This window comes from Lampetra fluviatilis, chromosome 3 (assembly GCF_964198595.1).
Source record: "Lampetra fluviatilis chromosome 3, kcLamFluv1.1, whole genome shotgun sequence".
NCBI lineage: Eukaryota > Metazoa > Chordata > Hyperoartia > Petromyzontiformes > Petromyzontidae > Lampetra > Lampetra fluviatilis.
The window spans coordinates 28,012,508-28,035,595 of NC_136277.1; the positions used below are offsets into that span (position 1 = coordinate 28,012,508).

Genomic DNA, 23,088 nt, shown 5'->3' on the forward strand with positions numbered 1-23,088 from the left:
CTGAGGGCGGTGAGAGGTTGATTCTGGGAATAGGAGATTTTTTTTTTTTAAACATATCCTTGGTCCCGATTAACAACCCTTTTTATACGAGGTGTGATGATGCGTCGATTCATATCGATTCAAAAGCTGATGATTCTCTTGTTTAAGAATTAAACAAAAATTCGACTCATGCGTGTTGTAAATAATGATTTTTCGTGTGATCAGTCCAGCCACGAGAGCGCCGCTATATTCACAAGAATCAAAACTCTGAATCGTGACAAACCAACCAATCATCGGGGCTGGTGGATTGTCACGGCCCTACTTAACCCAGTGAAACTGCTTGCTAAAGGATTGATGCTTCATGATTAACCAACTTCTATCGAGGATAATCGTAACAATAACAGCGTGGGTGTAGTTGCCGGTTACAGGCCTATCTCTTGCGAGGTTAATCCCAAACCTGGATTAATTCTTTTTGGCGCCCGCGTCCGTGGCAGCCCGCCGAGCGGCGGCGTAAAATATTCCACCTCCGCCGTTGCCCTCTGTTGCATTTGGGCGCTTACGAGACGGCGCCGCTTGTTAAAACGAATCCGTCGGGTGAAATTAAATCACCTGCCGAGATGACACGGCCGCGGACGGAGTGATGAGATTTGCGCGCGAGGGCCAGTCGCAGCGGCAGCGGCTGCCGCCGTCGGCTCGTGCTGTCGCGCGCTCGCGCAATCATCTCGGCGCAAGCGAGAGAGACTCCCCCGTCGCCAGTCACTTAGGCCGCGTTCCCACGCGCCTTTGCAGATCGGGGGACCCGTGCCGGGCCGTTTTTGGTACGGCATCGCCACTGCTTCTTTCTTTGATGTCCCCAACAATGTCGGAAGATGCGGGGTTCTGCGAGCTCAGTTCCCGTCCCGTTCTGTGCCAACCCCCCTTGCTTCTCCTCCTTTTCCTCTCCCTACACTCCACAGCTCGATGGAAGCAATCTATATTTGTTAACCTAACATAGACTTGCATGAGCTCACAAGCTGTGTTTTTTCGTGAAATAAAAAAATACGGCACAGCAGCTGACTTAAGCGACACGCACCCCCACCCCCGGCAACTGCTCTCTTTTGTCTGCCGCATCATGGCTGGGTCACTCGGAGGGTCGTCCAGGCAGAGCATGCAGCTCCCCTTGCTAAGGGAGCCAAACAGCCCGTTAAGAGCAGGGTGCACGGCCCGGTCGGAGTTGGCTCGGCCCGGTACGGCTGCTGCCATGTCCCGGGCCGGGCCCACATGTCCGGGTTTGCGATTTGGGCCGGCCCACTTCCTACTGCCCACGCGAGCACAGCGTGGAGTAGATCAGTCGTTCTGTCGCGCTGTCGCGTGCTGTTTGTTGTTTGGCCATCGCGTGCCAGGCCGACGCAGCTTGGCCCGTCGTTTGTCCTCACGGCAGGAACCGTTATGCCCCCGAATGAGTCACGTCCGGGGATGTGCGAGGGATGCCAGGAGTGGGGCCGCAGAGAGAGACGGCACACGAGTTTTGCGGCGACGTCTCAACGAAGTGGCTGTCGGAGCGATACGCCGCCGATTGTTTTGTCACGGCGCTTCCTGCGACCCAGCGGATGGCTATTCATCTTGGTTCACGCTGACCGTGCCCGCTCTGGCCCCGTCCTGCCTGGCGCTGCTCCACACCCAGTTCCATCGGACAGCGGCAACATCGCGCACTCCGGCCACGGTAGTCTCGGCAAGCGATCATCTCGGGCACAACCGCACCCCCCACCCCACTGCCCCCCCCCACCCTCCCACTACCCCACTACCACCCACCGCTCATCCCCCTTCGTGAAGAGGAGGAAGGAAACAAAATGAAAGCGATTTTGCCGCGAAAATTTCTCGCACGTCGTACAAGAAGCCCAGCCCGGCCACGCGCGCGCGCGGGCGCGGAAGTGTGCGCGTAAATACACCACGGACACAGGTGCATGCGCACACACAGGTACACATGCTCACTCGTGCCTCCACACTCACGAGCGCGCGCACACGCTTGGCAAGAAAACGGTAATAGTTTAATGTAATCCAACCAATTACTTGGGCCCTATTTTCTGTCCACCCCTGAAGCCAGCAAAGCCAATTCCCTGTAATCTTCACTCATTTGCTAAGCTCCCGCATCTCTTGCCTTTCTCCCCTTTCTTGCCTCTAATCAATACCAGGGTAATTTGGGCCAAAATTGACTGTTTTGAGAACACAGACTTGGGGCTATTAAATCAAATGGCCTGCCCTCCAGCACAGATTTAGCTTTGCTCTCTGCTCTGTTTTCTTTTACCCACCTACTCTCCCTTTCTTGTTCTCCCATCAGAAATTGTATCCATGCTCAGGGTTCGTTACATTTAGTTTCTTAACTTAGTCGATTTTTTTTTCTGTGTAGATTGTTAAGCGTGCCTTTAGTTGAAGTCTTGTTACATTAGCGGTCGTGTTAATTGTGTCCTTTATTGTTCAAAGCAGCTTGTCTGCGGGTGCTGGACAGATTTTTGGATCCCAGGACCATGAGAGATGATGATGGCTTGTGGGTAGTGGGGGGGGGAGGAGGGAGGTTTTCATCCAGCAGGGGAATGTTCTTGGCTGATAATTTTGATGCTGCAGTATTTTAATTATTATTCTTTAGATGTACGCATTTACACTTTCGCAGTGACGTTTGCTGCTCCACCACCATCGTGTGCCATCGCCTTCATCTTCGTTTGCCATCACGTTAAGAACTACGTGATGCGTGGTTTGACTTCGGACCCTGTCTGGCCGCGTGCATCTCTGCGCGGCAGCAGGGACCGCTCACTCTTCTGTGAATCGGATAACGAGCGTCGCTCCACCTGTTTGGCTTGTTGCGGTGTAAAAACATGGACTGTGTCCCGCCCACCGAGGCTGGAGTCTCGAGTGCGCCATTGTGATGCGGAAGATTTTCAATGAAATATAAACTTCGCTTGGGTTGGCAAGTCTGCAGTCGGCGAGGGATTGCTGAATTTGTGCAATGAAATATTAACTTGGGTTTTGGCTGCAGGGGTGGTGCAGTGGTTCGTGCGTTGTCCGAATTCCTTTCTTTTTTTTTACACCGGTCCACCGTTGCTGCTCTAGTGGCTGCAGGAGTTCTACATGAACCAAATACCTATAACTGCGCAAACCAAAAATAATTGACTCTGCCACGTGCGATTCACGAGCGTTTGGAATCGATCTTGGATCAGTTAATGGATTTAATTGCCCCGTTGCCCGTTTCATATATTGTGAGCGATTTGCCGGGCGATTTTTAAATTGGCGTGGCATTGCAAAGCTGTAGCTGCCTTTGTTGTGTACACTTTGTCGGTTTCTCAAAGCAGAAGGTGAGTGAGCGGGCTCCGAGCACCGCTTAAACAACCCGCTGACGAAGATTATAGTGCCTGTAAAGACTCCTGCAAAAGTAATTGACACAGAAGCGATTTCGCAAAGCGCTCGCATTAATTAATGCGGGGCTTATCAGAAACGAGGAGCGGCGCTAAGGGTGCCCCGATGAATTGATTGACAGCAGTCCAATAAACACATTACCAAGATGGCTGGCATGGGAGCTGTTAAGGGAGGGATTTTGCATCCCGTTCCATGGCCTTGTGGGATATTTCCATGTATCCTGCACACTATCTCTGTTAAAGCAAGACAGTTAAAGAGAATTACTCGCGTACCTGAACAAAAGCGCCCAGCGGACTGCTCGTGGCCACTCAAAAAGCAGTTTTATTCGTTTGTTTTATTTTATTATTTTATTTTAATTTGTCCGTTCAAAAACGCGCGAGCCGCCCGTGCCGTTTTAAACGGCGGCGTCGTTTCAGTGTTTCTGAATGCGCCACCACCACCCCCCCTTGGTGCCTCCCGTGCGCCGGATTTGAGCCGCGGGGGGTGGGGGGGGGGGGAAGTTTTGCACATCGGCGTCGCTTTTTTGGACGCTCTGACCGTTTGGGGACGGAGAGGGCCCAGCGAGACTCGAGCTACTGCAAGCGCCTGTTCAACTCCTCCGTGGGCTTTCTCCCTCGCGCGCCGCGCGCGTCCGCGAAGCGCCTCGCGTCATTTTTAAATCCTTTATATTAAGTTCGCTTGCTTGCGTGCTTGCGTGCTTGCGTGCTTGCTTGCTTACGACCGTGCAAATCTTTCGGTCGTTTTTTGACCCACTTCCCGTGATCCAATCGAGCTGACATTTTGCACACTCGTTGTGCGTGACAATTCATTTTCGTGAAATTTTTTTTCCAAAATTGTACACTGTTTAGGGAAAAAAAAAAATTAATTACCAATTGCTTAATGGTGGCAGACAATCATCTGACCCATAGGTGGCAGCCATCTCAAGCCAGAGGACGAGAGGACTCTAGCCGCCACGCATATAAAGGATTTATAATGAAAAACTTAGTTTTTATGGGTTAATTTTTTTTGCCCTCAGCGGGACTTGAAGGTCTTTTTGCGGCCTCGAAAATTCGGAGTGCTCTAAAATGTAAATAAGTGTTGAATGCTTATTGTTCGTCGCTATTATGTTGCTGCTTCGCTTGCTTAGAATGAGAGAATGTGCTTAGTATTAAGCAGCTGTTTTGTAAAATAAATATTTTCTGAAGCATCTCATTTGGCCTCACCATTGCCGGTGATTTTTTAATTGTGGTTTTTTAAGTCACGTGGGTTTGCATTAATTATTTAGTTTTGAAAAGCACATTATGCTTTTATGAACGCTGGTGTTTAACCGAGATTGAAATGAACGTACGCTCTTTGTGTTGCGTTGATTTAAAAGCTGTTGGTCGTGATCTTCTATTGTAAATGGCAGTCACGACATTAGGCATATATAGATGGCAGTGACAACATAAAGCGATACATCGGGAATGATTTGTGTACGGAAGGGGCCGCCGTTGGACGGTATGTAGAATTTCAAGGGTCTGGATTGACACAGAGCAGAATACTCTGTCTGCGTCCGCATACTTCTGAAGATAAAGAGAGCACTTCAGAGTCGTTTACTTATCCTGGAGAAATCCGATGAGCTAGGAAGGGCTTTTTCACAGATGTCCGGTCGGGGCGGGTCAGAAAGTTTACGACGACAAACAGTACCAAGAGCGATAGGGGTGCAGAGTTTCGGAAAGGTAAGCAAATTATTCCAAGTGCTCGGGGCATTTGGATGCGGCGAGACACATTTACATCGGCATGCGTGACCCCCCGAAAGCGGTGATAGATCATTAAGGAAATGCAAATGTTTCGTCGTGGGTGTGAGGACGCTGCAGATCCCTGCGTGTGCGGCTCACCTGAATACCTTCGCCCCGTCTCTGCAGCTCGCCACGCGCCGTTCATCTCGCGTACAATTTGGCCCTCGAAGCTCTAGCTCCATCAAGTAAAATAAATAAAACAATTCTGTATTTACGGCCTCGACACAGAGGCGTTGTGCCTCTGTGTGTCTATGTGTGTGTCTCTCTCTGTGTGTCTATGTGTGTGTCTCTCTGTGTGTCTCTGTGTTGTCTCTCTCTGTCTGTGTCTGTGTGTGTCTGTGTGTGTGTATCCGTGTCTGTGTTTTGTCTCTCTCTCAAATTTAACAATCTTTGGAAGAATGCAATCAACCAGGTGGGGTGGTGACTGTTGTGTTAGCCGAATCTCTGTGTTGTATTGCTTTGTATTTCTAAGTTTACTACGTTTGTTTTCTACCCGATGACGATTGATTGTGTTGCAATCGAAACGTCGTATTCCATTATTACATTTATTTTCTTTCTACGTGACTTTACCGAAGGAACTAAAGAGTAATTCTGTAGTATTATTATTTCATATTGCATGTGCGGGTGAGAGGTGAAACGGAGCTGAGACCCATCATTTCGCTGCGGCCGTAGCCTCACGGGGCATTTCAGCGAGTTTCAGCAGTTAAGCATCGTTGAGGTCGTTAGGCGGATGTCCGACGGAACCTCGTTTCTATTCTCGAGCGTGTGGAATGTTTCCACGTGAAAAAAGCGAAAAAAATGTAATTTACCGGCTGAGATCGCCAGCTCTCGGTATCTGCTGGGCGAGTGCACGTTTGTTTGCGCTCAAACGTGGACACGTCTGGTCATGTTTTGCTCGATTCAGCAACGTGTCGAGTAGCCGATCTGAATGTAAGAGAGCTGCCGACTTAAGCAGTAGAGTTTGTGTTTTTAGATGTATGAGCAAAATACAAAGGAGCCGGCGGTACCGACGTACACACACGCACGCCCCACAGGCTCAACAGTTTGTCCATCACACGGCGTTCCATCGTGCATCGGACGTTACGTGACTTTTTGCGTTTCCTCGTTGTTTGTCAGGTGGTGAAGGGGCTGACGTATCTGTGGAGCTTGAAGATTCTACACCGCGGTGGGTGACAGGGCCCTCTCCGAACTGCTCCTCCCACCGCCACCAGCACCACCCGCCCCCACCCCACGCACCCTCAGAATCTCACCAGCCCTGCATCACTTTACAGAGGAGCAGGGAAGCGGATTAACTTATCGTGTATTTACTCAACAAAAGCGCAGTATCCCACTGTCCCCACAGGCCCCCCCCCCCCCCAACGCCTGCCCCCCCACGATCCGCCAGCCTTCGCTGCTGCTGCGCTTTTCATTGACAGGAGGGGGGGGGGGGTGGTGGAGAAAATTGAATTGGATTTTTGAAACAATGAACCCCCAGAGTCCCCACTCATCCCTGATGGTGTTATTTAATCTGCAGCCAAAAATGTGTTAACATAAAAGAGAGAGAGAGGGGCCCCCAGTGATATTGGGTTTGGGAGGTGTCCGTTTTGCCGACCGTTATATTTAAGGATGGTTTATTGTCTTCGTTTCTTTTTTTTCTCTTCTCCATTAAATCTGCCATTCAGTCGCGGTTCTGCCGGCGATATCGGCGCCGTAAATTTAAGGACCAAGGTCAGCTCCTCCGCGCGGCCGGCACTTTATCGTTGGCAGCCCGGCTCGCCGGCGATAAGGAACGCCGTCGCGGCTCGCCGCTAATAGAAAAGTTGTGCCGCCACCGCAGCCGCCACCGCTGCTGCTACCGACATCGCTACCCCGCTGCTGCTAACGCCGCTGCTGCTACCGCCATCGCCGCCGTCACCACCATCACCGCCATCACCGCCGTCACCGCCGTCACCGCCGTCACCACCATCACCACCGTCACCGCCGTCACCGCCATCACCACCGTCACCGCCGTCACCGCCGTCACCACCATCACCGCCGTCACCGCCATCACCGCCGTCACCGCCGTCACCGCCGTCACCGCCGTCACCGCCATCACCGCCGTCACCGCCGTCACCGCCATCGCCGCCATCGCCGCCGTCACCGCCGTCACCGCCATCACCGCCGTCACCGCCGTCACCGCCATCACCGCCGCAGAGTGGTCGCATCGGGGGCACGCGCCCAAGCAAGCAATGTTTTAACGACACGCACGGGCAGACAGACATGGGGGGGGGGGGGGGGGTGTGTGGTAGGAGGGAGAGGGGCAGCGTACGAGGGCCGGGGTAGGGCTGGCGGCTCCATCTCAGGCCCTGGCGTGGCCGTTATAAATTTAAAACAAATTTCAACTTCGTACCCAGGAAAGCCTCGCTGAGTCCTTAAGGCTGCTCGCTCGTTTTCTTCTGCTTGGGATGTTTGACCAATTCCGTTCTCGAGCATTTGTTGTGGGGAGTAGGGGGTGGGGGGGTCCTGGTAGGATGATATGGGAGCATCCTGGAGAAGACTTACCCCGCCGAAGATGCGTCACACGTCGATCTGTGTGTGGTCCATCTACCCTGCTCCCAAATCGCTGCAAAATAGGCGTGCACGCCCACACAGCCGCACGTCATTGCCGCGCAAATATATGTTATTTGTCATATTGATTTTGTTTAGATTACTTGACCACTTCGAAGATGCCTCGCCAGCGTGCAAAGAGTAGGCCAAGATAACCTCTGAAGTGGCTCGCTACAGCCCCTTCTCTTAATAGGTCCTTGCAGCGACTTGAGCAAGATATTGCAGGGATGCACCTTTGCCTCTTACCATTCCGCCTTGTTTGTTTGTGCAGTTGAATCCGCGTCAAATGGCAAACGAGTACTTTCCCCTCCGTCTATTGTTTAAATTCAATCTATGCAACTTTGCGAGGTGAAAAATACACCAAAAGATCGGTTTCATTACGGCTTTCCCAAAAAATTGCACTAATATTAGATTGCGACGAGAATTTTAAAAGGGTAAAAATTGGAGAATGATGAATGATTAGAGTCACGGAAACATTTTGGGTAACTTTTTATTACAGCTGGCCTGTAATTGCTGTCATGTTTGACTTGTTGGTTGGGATTTTCTTCGCGTCTGAGCCTCCGACAGAGAGGTCCCCCCGGTAATCACTCGTTCCGGAGCCTGCCTCGCTAAAGCAATCGCGCAGCCTAATCAAACGCCAGCCCTTGAGCAATTATTCATATGTAACTGGGGCACTATTTATACCGGACCGGTTATAGTTCCGTAATTCTTTAAACTAATTGTGGCTCTGAGCTCCCGGATTAATCTGTGCGGGACCTGTGTTTGCGGTGGCGGGCGGGCGGGCGCCAGCAATCTCGTGTGCAAAATAAAAGAAGGTGGCGGTGGTGCATCGGGCTCGGCGGTAATTAAAGAGCAATTAATTTTCCGGGTCTGAGTGACACATCTGTCATCTCTCATTTTCTCATTGTTTCCGTTTCGCCTCCTATCCCTTTCACCCCCCCTCCCCATCCCCCCCGTCCGCCCCCCCCCCCCCGCCCCCCCCCCCCGCCCGCCCCCGGCGCTCCGCTCCTCATCTCCTCCTCTCGGCTCGCGCCGCAGACGTCAAGCCCTCGAACATCCTGGTGAACACGCGGGGGCAGGTGAAGCTGTGCGACTTCGGCGTGAGCACCCAGGTGAGCGCAGTGGACGGAGGGAAAGAGGGGGAGGCCGGAAGTGATCGTGCCAGTCTGGTCACCCACCCCCCCCGCCCCCACCCCCGTCCCGTGCGTTACCGAGACGCGTGAGAGACGCCACTGGGGAAGCGTCTCGCACGACGCTCCGATGTGCGGGAGTCGTGTCCCGCGATAGCGCGATGCCCGACACTGCTGGCGAGAAGTGCGAGAGACGCTACCAAGATGTCCCGAGACACTCGCACGCTCAACTCGTGTGTGTGTGCGTGAGGGAGAGACGTGTGTGTGTGTGTGTGCGTGAGGGAGACACGGGTGTGTGTGTGTGCGTGAGGGAGACACGGGTGTGTGTGTGTGCGTGAGGGAGACACGGGTGTGTGTGTGTGCGTGAGGGAGACACGTGTGTGCGTGTGTGTGACACGTGTGTGTGTGACACGTGTGTGTGTGTGTGAGGGAGACGCGTGTGTGTGTGTGACACGTGTGTGCGTGTGTGACACGTGTGTGTGTGTGTGCGTGAGGGAGACACGTGTGTGTGTGTGACACGTGTGTGCGTGAGACACGTGTGTGTGTGTGCGTGAGGGAGACACGTGTGTGTGTGTGTGCGTGAGGGAGACACGTGTGTGTGTGTGTGTGTGCGTGAGGGAGACACGTGTGTGTGTGTGTGCGTGAGAGAGACACGTGTGTGTGTGTGTGTGCGTGAGGGAGACACGGGTGTGTGTGTGTGCGTGAGGGAGACACGTGTGTGTGTGTGTGTGTGTGCGTGAGGGAGACACGTGTGTGCGTGTGTGTGACACGTGTGTGTGTGACACGTGTGTGTGTGTATGAGGGAGACGCGTGTGTGTGTGTGTGACACGTGTGTGCGTGTGTGACACGTGTGTGTGTGTGCGTGAGGGAGACACGTGTGTGTGTGACACGTGTGTGTGTGTGTGTGACACGTGTGTGCGTGAGACACGTGTGTGTGTGCGTGAGGGAGACACGTGTGTGTGTGTGTGCGTGAGGGAGACGTGTGTGTGCGTGAGGGAGACACGTGTGTGTGTGTGTGTGCGTGATGGAGACACGTGTGTGTGTGTGTGACACGTGTGTGTGTGTGTGACAAGTGTGTGTGTGTGCGTGAGGGAGACGTGTGTGTGTGACACGTGTGTGCGTGAGACACGTGTGTGTGTGTGCGTGAGGGAGACACGTGTGTGTGTGTGTGTGCGTGAGGGAGACACGTGTGTGTGTGCGTGAGGGAGACACGTGTGTGTGTGCGTGAGGGAGACACGTGTGTGTGTGTGTGTGCGTGAGGGAGACACGTGTGTGTGTGCGTGAGGGAGACACGTGTGTGTGTGCGTGAGGGAGACACGTGTGTGTGTGTGTGACACGTGTGTGTGTGTGTGACACGTGTGTGTGTGTGCGTGAGGGAGACACGTGTGTGTGTGACACGTGTGTGTGTGTGTGTGACACGTGTGTGTGTGTGACACGTGTGTGTGTGTGACACGTGTGTGTGTGCGTGAGACACGTGTGTGTGTGTGTGTGAGGGAGACGCGTGTGTGTGTGTGTGACACGTGTGTGTGTGTGTGACACGTGTGTGTGTGTGCGGGAGGGAGACACGTATGTGTGTGACACGTGTGTGTGTGTGTGTGACACGTGTGTGTGTGTGTGTTACACGTGTGTGTGTGTGACACGTGTGTGTGTGTGACACGTGTGTGTGTGCGTGAGACGCGTGTGTGTGTGAGGGAGACGCGTGTGTGTGTGTGACACGTGTGTGTGTGTGTGTGACACGTGTGTGTTTGTGTGTGACACGTGTGTGTGTGTGAGGGAGACACGCGTGTGTGTGTGACACGTGTGTGTGTGTGCGCGTGAGACACGTGTGTGTGTGTAAGACACGCTCCCGAGATGTGTTGAGACGCCGCTCATAGTGGCACGTGCGAGAGATGCGACCGAGACGCGTCTCAAACGCTGGAGATGTGCGTTCAGGCTACTGAGACACGTGAGAGACCCCATTGAGACACGTGTCACATGCCAGCTACACGTGTCTCGCCCGCGACCGGTGCATCTTGCATGCTGCCGACGTGTGTTTTATACTTGACCGACACGTGCATCACATGCTATTGACATGTATCGCACGCTTCCAACATGCTTCTCACACTACCGATATGTATCTCGCACGCTATCGACACGCGTCTCGCACGTGGCCGACACGCGAGACGCTCCCAAGGTGTGCACATGAAGCCGTGCTCGATGAAAGTCGGGATGTCATTGACAACAATGTGAGATAAACCCCACTGGTTTTTCGCTTGAGGAGTAAGGCTTTTTTTTTTGTGAGCGTAAAAATTAAGCTGACAAATGTTTTGTTGTACTCAAATGCATATTCGTTTTGGGGCAAGCAACTGATTTATTGTTAATGCAAGCATCCGAGCGTTGCTCGACGCCAACACGGAGAATGTCAAAGCACATTATCACGTTCCTCATCGGCAGGATGACAGGCAGCCTGTTTTATAACTGTTCCAGAAACCCGCCCTTACCCCCCTCTCCTCATCGCTGGGGAAAGGCAAAATTATTCATTACACCGGCCCGGGCAAAAAAAAAAATAGATGGCAGGAGAGGATTCGGCACATATATACAGTGCATCGGGAAAAAAATCTTCTGATATTGTAATTACTTCTTTGCATGAAAACAAGAGGGAGCTCATTGAAATGCATAGCCACTGCGCAGGACAGAGCCAACGCCACAATGCATGGGGTCGGAGGTCGTGCGTTCCACCGAGGCCTCGACAGAAATTAACGCGCGTGGACAATGCTGTCCTGCCACTGTCACCGGCTTTTAATTAATTTCCCTCTTACGGACACTTGGCGCGCTCTTTGTCGCCGTGATGGCACGGAGATCCCAGGAGTCTCTTCTTCCCCGTCCCGTGTTTTTATAGCACGCGTACACACACACACGCGTGTGGGCGAGCGCGTGCGTAAGCGTGTGCTGTACCGCAGGAATTGCGGTTTTTTTTACAGCAGTGTTTCTGCTGGAACAAAAGCTGTTGGATTTTTTTGGCGTTATGAAAGCGATTCCCCGGAGCGTGGCTCGCGAGTGTGTTCCTCTTTTGTCCGTTTTGTCTCCATTATTTTTTTTTCTCCCCATCCGCGCAAGTTTTTTGCGGATTCTGGCTCCCCTGAAGATTTGACAATGATGGCGCTGAAAATTAATGCAACGACGCAGTGAATTAATCGCAGTTTATTTTGTGTGACCGGACTGGGACGATGGGACCTGCCGCTTGCAGGCGGTCTCCCCAGACGGGGGCGAGGGTCCTTGCGAGCCGACGTGCAGGCAAAACTTTTTTTTATCGCAAGTGATGAAAAGACGAGAGTCCGTGTCCCTTTTGCAATCGTAGGTGTTGGGATTATATGTACTTTTTTTTTTAAACAGAAAAAAGCTGTTGATGGATTTTTAAAAAATAATTCTTTCGTTTTTCCTCAGTTGGTCAATTCAATCGCCAAGACGTACGTCGGAACCAATGCTTACATGGCGGTGAGTTTGAGTGTGTGCGTGCTTGTTTAGAATCCTGCGAATAAGCAGCCTTCGTAACAACGGCATTATTTCCTAGCAATTGCATGTCACAAGATGGAATCGCGCGCATTGCTTCCACTGTGTAAGGAACGTCAAATATTTATGAATCCTCTCCCAATTGTTCCCACCATCTGCATCCACGAAACCGTTTGTGCTTCACAACCTTGAGGCCAGCCACCCGAAAAACCTTGGCAAGACTTGTGCCCCGTGGAAGTAACCGCAGGAGCATTGTGGGGGTCAGGGTGGAGGCCGGGAGGTGGCGGGGGGGGGGGGGGGGGTGCGGCGGCATGCATGCGGTTTAAAAATATAACTTTCATTTAATCACACTCGTCAAAACCGTAAGTCTTCTATGGAGAGCGCCGGGGAAGAAAGTGCGGTCGGCGCGGCAAAAGCGCGTGCGTGCTCGCTCGCGATTCACACGGGCGTGACCTTCCCCCGCAGAACGGCGTCTCGCTCGCTCGCCCGCCGTTTGCGATTGTGCAACGGGACGGGCATGCAGGTATTTTGGTCAAACTTGAGCCTCTTATCCACCCCCTGCCCCAGCTGGGAGGCCGAGTGCTCTGAGAATTCAATGCCGAGCGCCTTTGTTACTCTAGCGCAGAGAAAGCAAAGAAGGGGCGCGCGGTCGGGCGGGCGGGGAGTGGTAAGTGGTAACTTAACAGAAAGCCCCGCCGTGGCTTTTGTCTCGATGGTAATAACAGCCCTGACGGGATGCGGGGAGGAGAGGAGAGAGGGAGGCTATGGGGAGGCCGAGATGGCCGGGGCTCAGATGGGGCTGGCTGAGCTCTAAACAGGCGGCCGACACTTCAGGCTGTTTTGTTCCATTACCGTCCCTTTCCTTTTCAGCGCTTTGAAGGTTTTAACGTTTCGAGGACCGCTCGCACACGGCCCCGGCCACGGCTTGCCGGCGAGAGGGGAGTGCCGTCGCAGTGGCCCCGTGCATTATTGGAAATTATACAGGCGGCAGACACGCCCGCCCGCCGGCCCGCCCGCCCTGCCGGCCCTCCTGCCTTGCCCTGCCCGCTCGCTCGCTCGCTCATCCACCGACTTGCCTGTCCACCCGCTATCTCGCGCATGCCCGAGACTGTGTGTGTGTGTACGTGTGTGTGTATGTCCGCACGCATTTGAGTGTGCGTGCGTGAGTGTGAGTGTGCGCGCCGGCAAGATGGGGCCCTTGCCGTGCGAAAGCTTCAAAGTGCCGTCCTTTCATCATCTGAACGCCCGGCCCCTTCGTCGAGCCGTCATAAATTAATTATTTCATACATTTGTGCCACGCGCTAGAACAACTGCGCATTTGTGTTATTTTTTATATATATGTTAAACATTCCTCGTCTGTGCCGCTCAATCTAATCAACCGCGGGCTCCTTTCATCCCCGCTTCCCGGCGACGGCGTTGCGCTGCTCCTCCCACGGCGGGATTGTTTTTCCGCGGCCGGGCGCGCCACCAGTCACCCGAAAACGGTAAACGCTGCACATTCCTCGATGCCGCTTACAGGCGAATAGCGGCGGCAGCAGCAGCAGCCGCCGCTGACGCCTTCGAGTATCCTGACCGGTGCAGGGCGTCGAGCCCACGGTGAGAATGAGACGACGCTTGGGCTGCGTTGGTGGCGATGACGGTGGACAGCTGTGGCACAGTGGTCAGCGCATCGCTACTGTTCCTCGCTGCCCCCCCTCGCTCCCCCCCCCCCCAGCTATGACCAGGCCCACCCCAACCCCTTCTTAACCTCCCGCGCACGTTCTGCTGTCACCATTTGTTACACCACCACTTTTAATGACCCCACTCTTGATCTCAACCACTTCCATCTTACGTACAATTTTCTAATCGCTGTGAAGCTTCTTGGCATAAGGCGCGATGTAAATCTGTACGAGATAAGGAGTTGAGATGAACCTTCTTGCGACTCGAGTTCGATTCCTGGCCGTTGCCTAACATCGGTGGCGAACATCAGAAACCGGTTTTGGGCCTCCCCTAGGTTGATTGAGTCTCTGTTGAGTTGCTGGACTAGTGCTTTAACATCTAGACTGGGCAGACAAAGGTGGCAGAGCGTGCTGCTGGTCACACCACCCCCTCGTGCGCCGTGCTGGCTTTCATAACTTAGGTGTTCGCTAACAGTACTTGCCCCGAAAGTAAAAACATTTTTGGTGCTGGTGGTGGTGCTTGCTGGAAATCTGTCTTCAGATTTGAACGCAACATTGGAGGATTGTTGTGTGGAGATGGAGCTGTCATGCACGAGTCCTTCACCTACAAAGCGATGAATTGCCTTTAGGAGGCAGTACAGCAAGTTGCGTTCAGATCTGTGCTATGTTTGAGTGTTCACCAGCGGCAATTTACTGAGCAGGCTTCAAATGCCGTTGATAAACACTTCGCCAGAAGCCACATACTCTGGTGGCTCTAACTTGTTATTTTCTTGTGATGTGGTAGAGCGGACCCTTTGTACGTTTCTTGTAACTTGCCGATTCGTCCTCACTGGACATCTGTGAAAAAGAGCTTCACAGCTCATCGGATTCCTCCAGGATAAATGAAGATTCTGACTTTGTAAAAAAAACGGAATTCGTGGAGGAGACACCATAGTGCTGGAAGAAAAACCCTTTCCGACGGAAGAGCTCGTACGAAAACCTGGTCTATGTGCTACCGCCTTCTACAGGCACCACCCTGCTGCTCGGAATTAATCTCGGTGCGACCCACCAACCCTGCCGCCCTAACGAAGCACGCCGGATCGCCGGCCCATGGTGTAGCTGTCGGGTGTGCAGGCAGTGCAACTGCGCGGTTCCCCCGGCCTGCGTAGAGGGTGGTGGACATTGTAGAGAGGTGGCGGTCGCCCACTTCGTTCCTTGCACCCGGCCTCTCGGATTAATGAAGTGAAGGAAGACGTAGCAGAAATCGGTAGGCAAATGGATGGCGACGGAGGAGGAACCTCATTCAGGCCCATTGTCGCTGCCGAGCAGACGGATTTGAGCCGACGGAGGAGGTGGAGGAGGAGGAAGGACCGGGGATTCTGTTCCAAGGCGTGCGACGACTCAGTTGCCGCGGCGCGCAGCATCGCCAGCGCGCCCGGCGTGCTGTCCCATCCCATCTACCCCAGCGTAGAGACCCCCCACAGATGATAAACCATTAGACAAAGGATGTAGTGTACTTGTAGGCATGTAGATACTCTCTGTGTGTGTGCGTTTGCCTGGGCAGTAGAGCAGCAAATTGCTCCTGGACTCGGCACTTTTTTTTATTATTTGAAAAAATTACATCGTCGAGCTTAATAAAATCTGCCAAACCGTTACCGCATATTTTTTTTATGCCGCTCCCTAACCATATAGAGTCTTGTTTTTGTACATTTTTTTTTTACTTTTACATTAATGGCCCGATATTGTTTTTGCCCGACAATTTATATTCGTAGGCAGATACAGCACCGATCTTAAAGCGTCGCCAGATTTTAACGGCGCCTTTTTTTCCCCGCGACGCTCAACTAAACTCCCCTCCTCAGAGGTAGTGGATTAAAAAAAAAAAACGGGACAGACTCGCGTGTGGCCGTGCCCGCGGCCTGCGACTTTGTGTTGTTGACGCTGCCTGGCACCCTCGCCGTCGTTTCTTTGAAAGGCCTTCAACGCACTCCGTCCACCCAGCTTGCCCGTCCACTCGCGTCAAGCCTCGGAGCTGCTCGCTTCAACTGTTCCTAGACCAGTTCTATCGAGAAGGGGATGCAATTTTCGGGGCACAAATGTTTTTGTTTCCGTGAGCCACACATTCAAACCCGGGTTGCTGAGCCAGTGGCATATTACCAAATATTTCTCGTCACCTCAAGTTGGCCTCTGAATTTGGCGACTAGCAGCCCGAATTTCCTGGGCCACACTCTCTCTTCCCGTGACGTCCTGAATTCCCTTCATCAGAATTCGAGCTGAGAGTAAATTTCAGGAATGCCTTACGAGGAAGTATTTCTGGGAATGGCCGACGATCTGAAGTGAGAACTTGGGTAACTTGGCAAATTATGGAAAAGCCACTTATTTTAACAGACTCCAAGTTGCCTTTCAACTCGAGTTTGGGACGAAACCAGACCAACTCGGGCAAACTCAAGTCGACTTGAGTTGCCCGTCTCAGAAACTAAGGTATAATTGTCATGTCCCTCTGTCTCAAGATGTCTTTAGTGGCTTGATAAATCTCTGTGATTTTCCAGTGCCGCCGGTGATAATTGTGTGTCTGGGTCAGGTTGTACTTGGGCATTCCGTGTTCTTTTCCGCCCCTCCCCCTCAGTTAGCACGTTCACTCGGCCTGCTGCTACTCCACTCCAGCTTCCATGTCATTCCTACTGCCAACAAAGGCTCATGGGTTCCGATTGTAACAGATATCTGTTCTATTATTCTTGTGAGCTGTACACTGTAATCCGAGGATTCTAATGAGATTCTGAATTCAAAGCATTGAGGTCTTCGTTCCGATGCTGGTGATAGAGTCCCAAGTTTCACGTGCGTATAGGTCTGTCAGGAACGCAACCCCTCACCCGCTCCAGGGCTCAAAGGAGTTACTGAGTTGAAGGTAAAGGTGCAGCCCTGCAATGACTTACTCGCGCTGCTGCTGGCGGAAGGGCCTCCGGTAGAGGACACTCCAGAGAACCCCCTCTGCAGCGGCTATTTTGGCCTACTCTTCCATTCTGGCGAGATGTCTTGGAAGAGGTGGGAGAACCTGTACTTTACCCCACCAAACGTAACCTGTTCATTAAATAACTACGATTGTGGCCTATTTGTGTTGCTGTGTGGACAGAGGAGTGCAATACGACATCAAGTTTACATATCACAATGCACGAATTGTAAATGTTCGTTCTCGTGCGCACGTTTTTTCCGCGTGTGTGGTGATCACGATGGCGTCGTTACGCGTCGCCAATTCCTCGATTGTGGAAATTTCACACAGCAGCAGCAATCATCAGCCTCCTACTGGCAGACTCGGGCCCCCTTGAGTCACTCTTGCAAACGAGACTCTTATCCTGTTCCCCTGACTACCGGCACCTGGTCGAGCAAAATCCACCTTGGAACTCACGTTTGCGTCGCTGTCTCACGGTGTCGTTTTTTTTGTTGGCAGCCCGAGAGAATTGCCGGGGAGCAGTACGGCATCCACTCGGACGTGTGGAGCCTCGGGATCTCATTCATGGAGGTGAAGCGATGCACCGCTCCGCGCCGAAACACCGGCGCCACTTTCTCTTCCTATCCACGACCCCCCTTCCCCCTCATCAGGCAGTGGACACATCTACCATGAGGACTGCTGGGTGCTTTTTTTCACGGATAAGAAAAGTGAGACCCAGAACGTGGCACAAAAAATCAAACAAACAAAAAGTCTTGAAAAATGCATCTCGATGTTTTTCCGCAGACGGGTCACCCAGAAGTGGTCTCCCTGAAGTGCCAAGTTCTCTGGGTGTTCCATGTTGTTTGGGGCATGGAGGAGTCAGTCGATATGTCTTGACAGATACATCCTATTTGCATGTTCGTGTGTATAGGTTACCCGGAAGAGGTCTGCAGGATACACTGAATTCATCCTTTATTCCGTGCTTTTGTGGATAAGTCACCTATACGTGGTTTCAGGGAAATACTCGTTTCATCTAATTGCATTTTCTTGTGTATAAAAGGGGCCCATCCAGAAGTGGTGACAGATTCATTTTGTTATCTGCAGATCAACACGGATATCGGGAGATGTTATCGCCGATATGTGCGGATAACAGGATCCGCTAATGTGGTACCCTATGTGAATGCGGACGAGAGGAGTTCATTGATTTCCCTTGGGTGAGAGCCCATTGGAACAGCAACGGAGACCTAGGGTCAATAAAGGGTCAACAACATTCAAGAGTTAATTTCAGTCGCCAGTCATGATTGCGAATATCCCTCGCCACTGTTAGCCATAGACGGGTTCGTAGTGCAGTGTGCAAACCAACAGGCCAAACCTGCTGCCCTTATACAAGCACAGCGTCACACGAATGAACATTAATGGCTGAATATTAAACATTCTTCCACAGCAACTCTGTGGGCCGTTAATACACATTTGTACAAGGTTATTCAATTTGCCTCTTGCTTACAACATTCAGGGCACGTACTTTGAAAATTGGTATCATCAAAAAGTTTGCTAGATATACCTCCTGTCGTCGTCAAGATGTCACTAGACAGCCTATCAAGCATGAAACATAGTGAACTGATACAGCACTCGTGTGTGTGAGCCATACCTGGAATCTCTCTGAAATTTTTTAATAACTTGCTCGTCCCTGAAAAATCACTCGATTTTATCGCTTCGACGAACATTCAGTCGCCAAAAAGTCGCCAGATTTGGCGACAAAATCGTTCGGTTGGCATCGCCGGCGACGGCGTCTGCGCGATCGGCACCGCGCGGCCGTAGCGGCGGTAGCGGCCCCGGCAGCCGCGGCGGTGCCGAGTCTCAGGTGTTGTTTTGATTGGTGCTCGGGGCTGTGTGTAAACGGCTGTCACCCTGTCGGGACGTCCCACCGGCCGCCCCCATTAATCACGCGTCCGGCGAGGTCGCCCGCCCAGCGGCCCGCCCAGCGCCCGCGTACAGATGTGGCTGCTGCGCCGGAGCGAGCCGGTGGGGGGGGGGGGGGTGGTGGGGAAACGAACGGCGGTGGGCAGGGGGGGCGGCGGAGTGGGCCTGTGCTTTTTTCTTTCTTTCTTTTTGGGGCCGTTCGTAGCGTGCGTGTGAAAAAAAAAGAAGCATTGCGATGCGTTTGATGATGGGATGACCAGAAGGAGAGAGATAGGCGCGCCACGTTGGTTTAGCGTTTGCTGCGCACGATCGTTTCCTCGGAGTTTTGTATTTGAGAAAGATGTTTTGTTTCTTAAAACCGAACGAAGCTACAGCATATGGATACTTTTGTAAGGGAAATTTTGGAATTGCGTATCGGTCACCGTGCAAAAACAAATATGTTCGGAACATTTCCGAAGAGGATAAACTTCTTCTACCGGGAGCGGTGGCGCGGCGGTTGGCGAACTGTGCGATGAACCTGGAAACCTGAGTTCGATTCTAGGCCATGGCTACCGGTCCTGGGCCCATCCCCTTTACCAACCGGTACTGACCAGCATAAGGAAATATGGCCAAACAGCACCCCATGACCTCCAATGCACGTGGAGGTCTCCACTCAGCAGTTGATGGACAAGGAGCTGTAGATTATTAATTATTATTTTGTTGTGGGAAGGCTGGACGTGTGTGCGCGTGTGTGGGCGGCATGGTGGCGAGATGTTAACTACCTCGCGCGGTATACAGGATGTAGTGGGTTCGATCCCGACCCTGACGCCTGCTGCTGTATATTTGGAGATTGCGCGTCTCTCTCCCCGTGGTCGCGTGGCTTTTTCTCCGGCTCCTCCAGTTTATCCCTCCACATTTGCAGACGTGCGTTCAGAGTATTTTAGCTGCTTTTAAATTTCCACGCGATAAGCCACTTCGTCATTTTGTGCTCAGCTCAGTGGGCCTTTTACCTGATAAAATAAATGTTTTAGTTTAGTTTTAGTTCAGCGTGTGCTGTGCGCGGCGTGTTCGTGCATGTGGACGCACGCACGTGTTTACCTTTGACCGTGTGGAGATTGGTGGGCGGACGTGCGAGCTTTGTCAAGTGCTACGTGCAAGTAGGTGGGGAGGGGGGGGGCTGCGTCTGTTTTTGGTGGTGGGGGTGTTTAGGGGGTGGGGTGGGGTGGGGGGGTTGAAACCAACAAGCAAAACGCTCTGGCGCCGAAACATTCCCCGTTTTTTTTTAACGGAGCGATCCCGTCACGTCTAATGCGTGTTACGTGTGTGGGAACCGGCGAGAACATTGATCCATTTGCTTAATTAAGCATAAAATCAAACGCGTGCCGACCGGAGGGAAACATTAAAAATGTATGCGGTAACAGCACCACCTGACAACAACGGGTCGGTTGAACGAGAGAGAGAGAGAGGAAAAATCAAGCGTTTAAAAATAACTACGGCTGCTTTAGCCGCTGATACCGACGGTTAAATGAATTAGCGTCGGCCCTGGTCCTGCGTGGATTTTCCAGCGAAGCGCACGCGCGGAATGCGTCGTTGGGCCCATGGCCCCCCCACCCCTCCGCCCCGTTGACCGCCAATGTATCCCCTCGGCAAAATACAATGCCCAGCAGCTCGCGCCGCGTCCTCCAGACGACCAGACGACGGGCCTTTGATGCCTCCTGTGTTGACGCAACATTTTGGGGTGCGTCCTGTAATCTGGTAGGTGTGTTTGTGCGTGAGACGGGATTTGTTGGGGAGCGGTGGTGTAGCGGTTAGCGCGCTGCGCTACGAACACGGCGACCCGGGTTCAATTTCTGCTCACGGCCAACACGGGTGACGATTATCTGTACCGGTCCTGGGCCTCCCCTAGGTCGACTCAGCCTCAAATGAGTACCTGGTGTGGTGTGTAAACATCGCCACTAGGGAGACAAAGGTGGCCGGGCGTGATGTTGGCCACCCACCCCCTTGTGAGCCGCGCCAGCCTTCATAGGTGCTAGCTAACAGCACTTGCCCCAACAGTCTTTTAAGGCTATATGGGGGATCTTTGTGTTTTATGGGATTTGTATAACTTTATTGACAATGGTGGTACAAGTTTGGGGTGCCTCTTACTTTCCGGAGCGTTTTTTATCCGGAGAATACGCTAATGGGGTGTGTGTTGACGATTGTGCAACTGTAGCCTTAGATTAATTCATGTGTTGCTTTTCACGATTAAGTTCAGTTTTATGCCAACCCGCACTGACCAGCATGGTAAATTATGGCACACGGCAGGGGGAGGCATTGGATTCGCAAATGGCTGTAAATTATGATTCTCTTTAATGATCTGTTTTCCAAAAAACACTCAACTGTGAATAATTCTATTGAATAGAACGTATTAATTTAAATTACTAAATGTGTTCTCTTCAGGGCACATTGTTATGCCTAAAGAGGAAAGGAGTGCAGCAACGTGGGCATTGACAAATACGATTTAACATGAGTTCAAAAGTGCGTAAAAAAGCATGGAGAGGTGCATACTCAGAATCGCGCGGAGAGACAGAGGGAGAGGGAGTTTTGCTGGGTTCACGTGGCCCCAGCAGCCACTACATCCACCGCAACGGTAAATTAACCAAATGTTTGAATTGAACACTACGTACGTATGTTGAACTTCTTTTGTGCCGTACGTAGCCAACCTTGCTAATTGGAGGTGCGAGGGAAGGACGACAAGAATTGTGATCTCATATCCGTGACAAGTCATCGAATCAGGAGGGGATAATTATTGTGTAACTAGTCTTAATCATGAAATGTAAATTAAATGCATCGCCCCTTTGTCACTACACCACTGGATGAAAGCCTCCCCTACGGTGTGTCGGCCGTGAGGGTTGTATGATCAGAACTTCACCACGCTGGTGGTCGGTAGGTTTTTCGCGACCAATATCATCCATAATACAGGCTTCTTGGGTGAGATCGCGTAAATATATAAATGTGTCGTTAAACCCGCCACCACCCGACACCGCAAATTAGTGAGGTTTGTCACGTAAACACAACAACGTTTACAAATGTTGTGGCTTTGCTCTCCAACACACCGGTGTGCTGTATTAGTAACCCAAAAAAAATCTGTATTACGGATGCATTGGCAAAGTGGGAGTTGGGGAGGGGGGGGTGTTGGGCCTGTTCAGACATCACTCTCCACTGATGTTAGACGTCGCCAGGAATCAAACTCGTGTCACTGGTTCATATTGCAGTGCGCGAGCCACTGCGCCACCACTTCTTCTAAATGTGCAAACGAGCAAATGCACACACGTACACACACGACTTACGGACGGACGTACGCGTGCTGTGCTAATGCCCTACTCGTTATTGTGCTGTGCACATATCTATGGCGCCTTTTTGCCAGTGCCAAAACATTTCAACACAAGAATAGCTGTTACCCCATTCTGGCAATAACGCAGGTGTTACGTTCTACTGCTAGGAACCTCCTGGTTACACCAACCCACAGGGGATTATTGTGTCCGTCGTGCAGGGAGGGGCTGGGTGGGAAGGGAGGGGCTGGGGAGGGTGGGGCTGGGTGGGGAGGGTGGGGAGGGGGCTGGGTGGGGAGGGTGGGGAGAGGCTGGGTGGGGAGGGGCTGGTCACCCCGTGGTGCCCTTATAAAACTCAACTCACGCCGGCTTGTGCCCGCCCTCACAGTCGGGCATATTTGCGGAATACACCACGCCGCCGTTGACCCTGGCCATTGACCGAGCAACCCAATGTTCCTACCAGCTCCCTCCGCAGGAACGTGTTCACTGCTCGACCCGAGCTCTAAGTTTTCTGATGATTGCATGGTCTTTGTACTGTTCGCCCCTTTTGGCGTTCTCTGGTCCAACACTGGTGGTGAGACAAGGTCATAAAGACGGCTGTCTCTGGTGTGTAGGCCAATCATTATCAGAGCATGTTTGTTTGAATGTTTTGCCACAAGTACGTGTGCTTAATGCCATCAGTGGCTTATGCACATCACATTAGTATGGTTGGCTATGTTAGAGTGCGAAAGGATGTCAACATGCATACACACATGTGCAAGACATCAGAGCACCTCGTGGCATTGCTTCATTAGGGGGCTGCACTTTGCTGATGAGTCTGGGTGAAGGTAAAGCTGGCGTAGAGTCAACTTTTGTTCTTCATAAACACATGCCATGGGATAACTGTAATCTGGAAGGGGTCACAGAGCACCAGACGAATTGGATTAATCTGTATTAAATATGAATTCCCTTCAATTAAATAATTTTGACGGATTTACGGTAATTGTGGGGGTGGAGCCAGCGCCGCGTTTA

The 23,088-nt window shown here is 52.2% G+C and overlaps 1 protein-coding gene across 1 annotated transcript in view; it reads left to right on the top strand.

The window, feature by feature from the left end:
- Positions 1-23,088, top strand: part of MAP2K5 (mitogen-activated protein kinase kinase 5) — a 122,566-nt gene that overhangs the window by 52,432 nt on the left and 47,046 nt on the right. The window contains exons 13-16 of the mRNA XM_078885992.1: positions 6,240-6,288; positions 8,727-8,800; positions 12,242-12,292; positions 17,387-17,458. Of these exons, the coding sequence (XP_078742118.1) occupies positions 6,240-6,288; positions 8,727-8,800; positions 12,242-12,292; positions 17,387-17,458 (246 nt within the window). The remainder of the gene's footprint in view (positions 1-6,239; positions 6,289-8,726; positions 8,801-12,241; positions 12,293-17,386; positions 17,459-23,088) is intronic.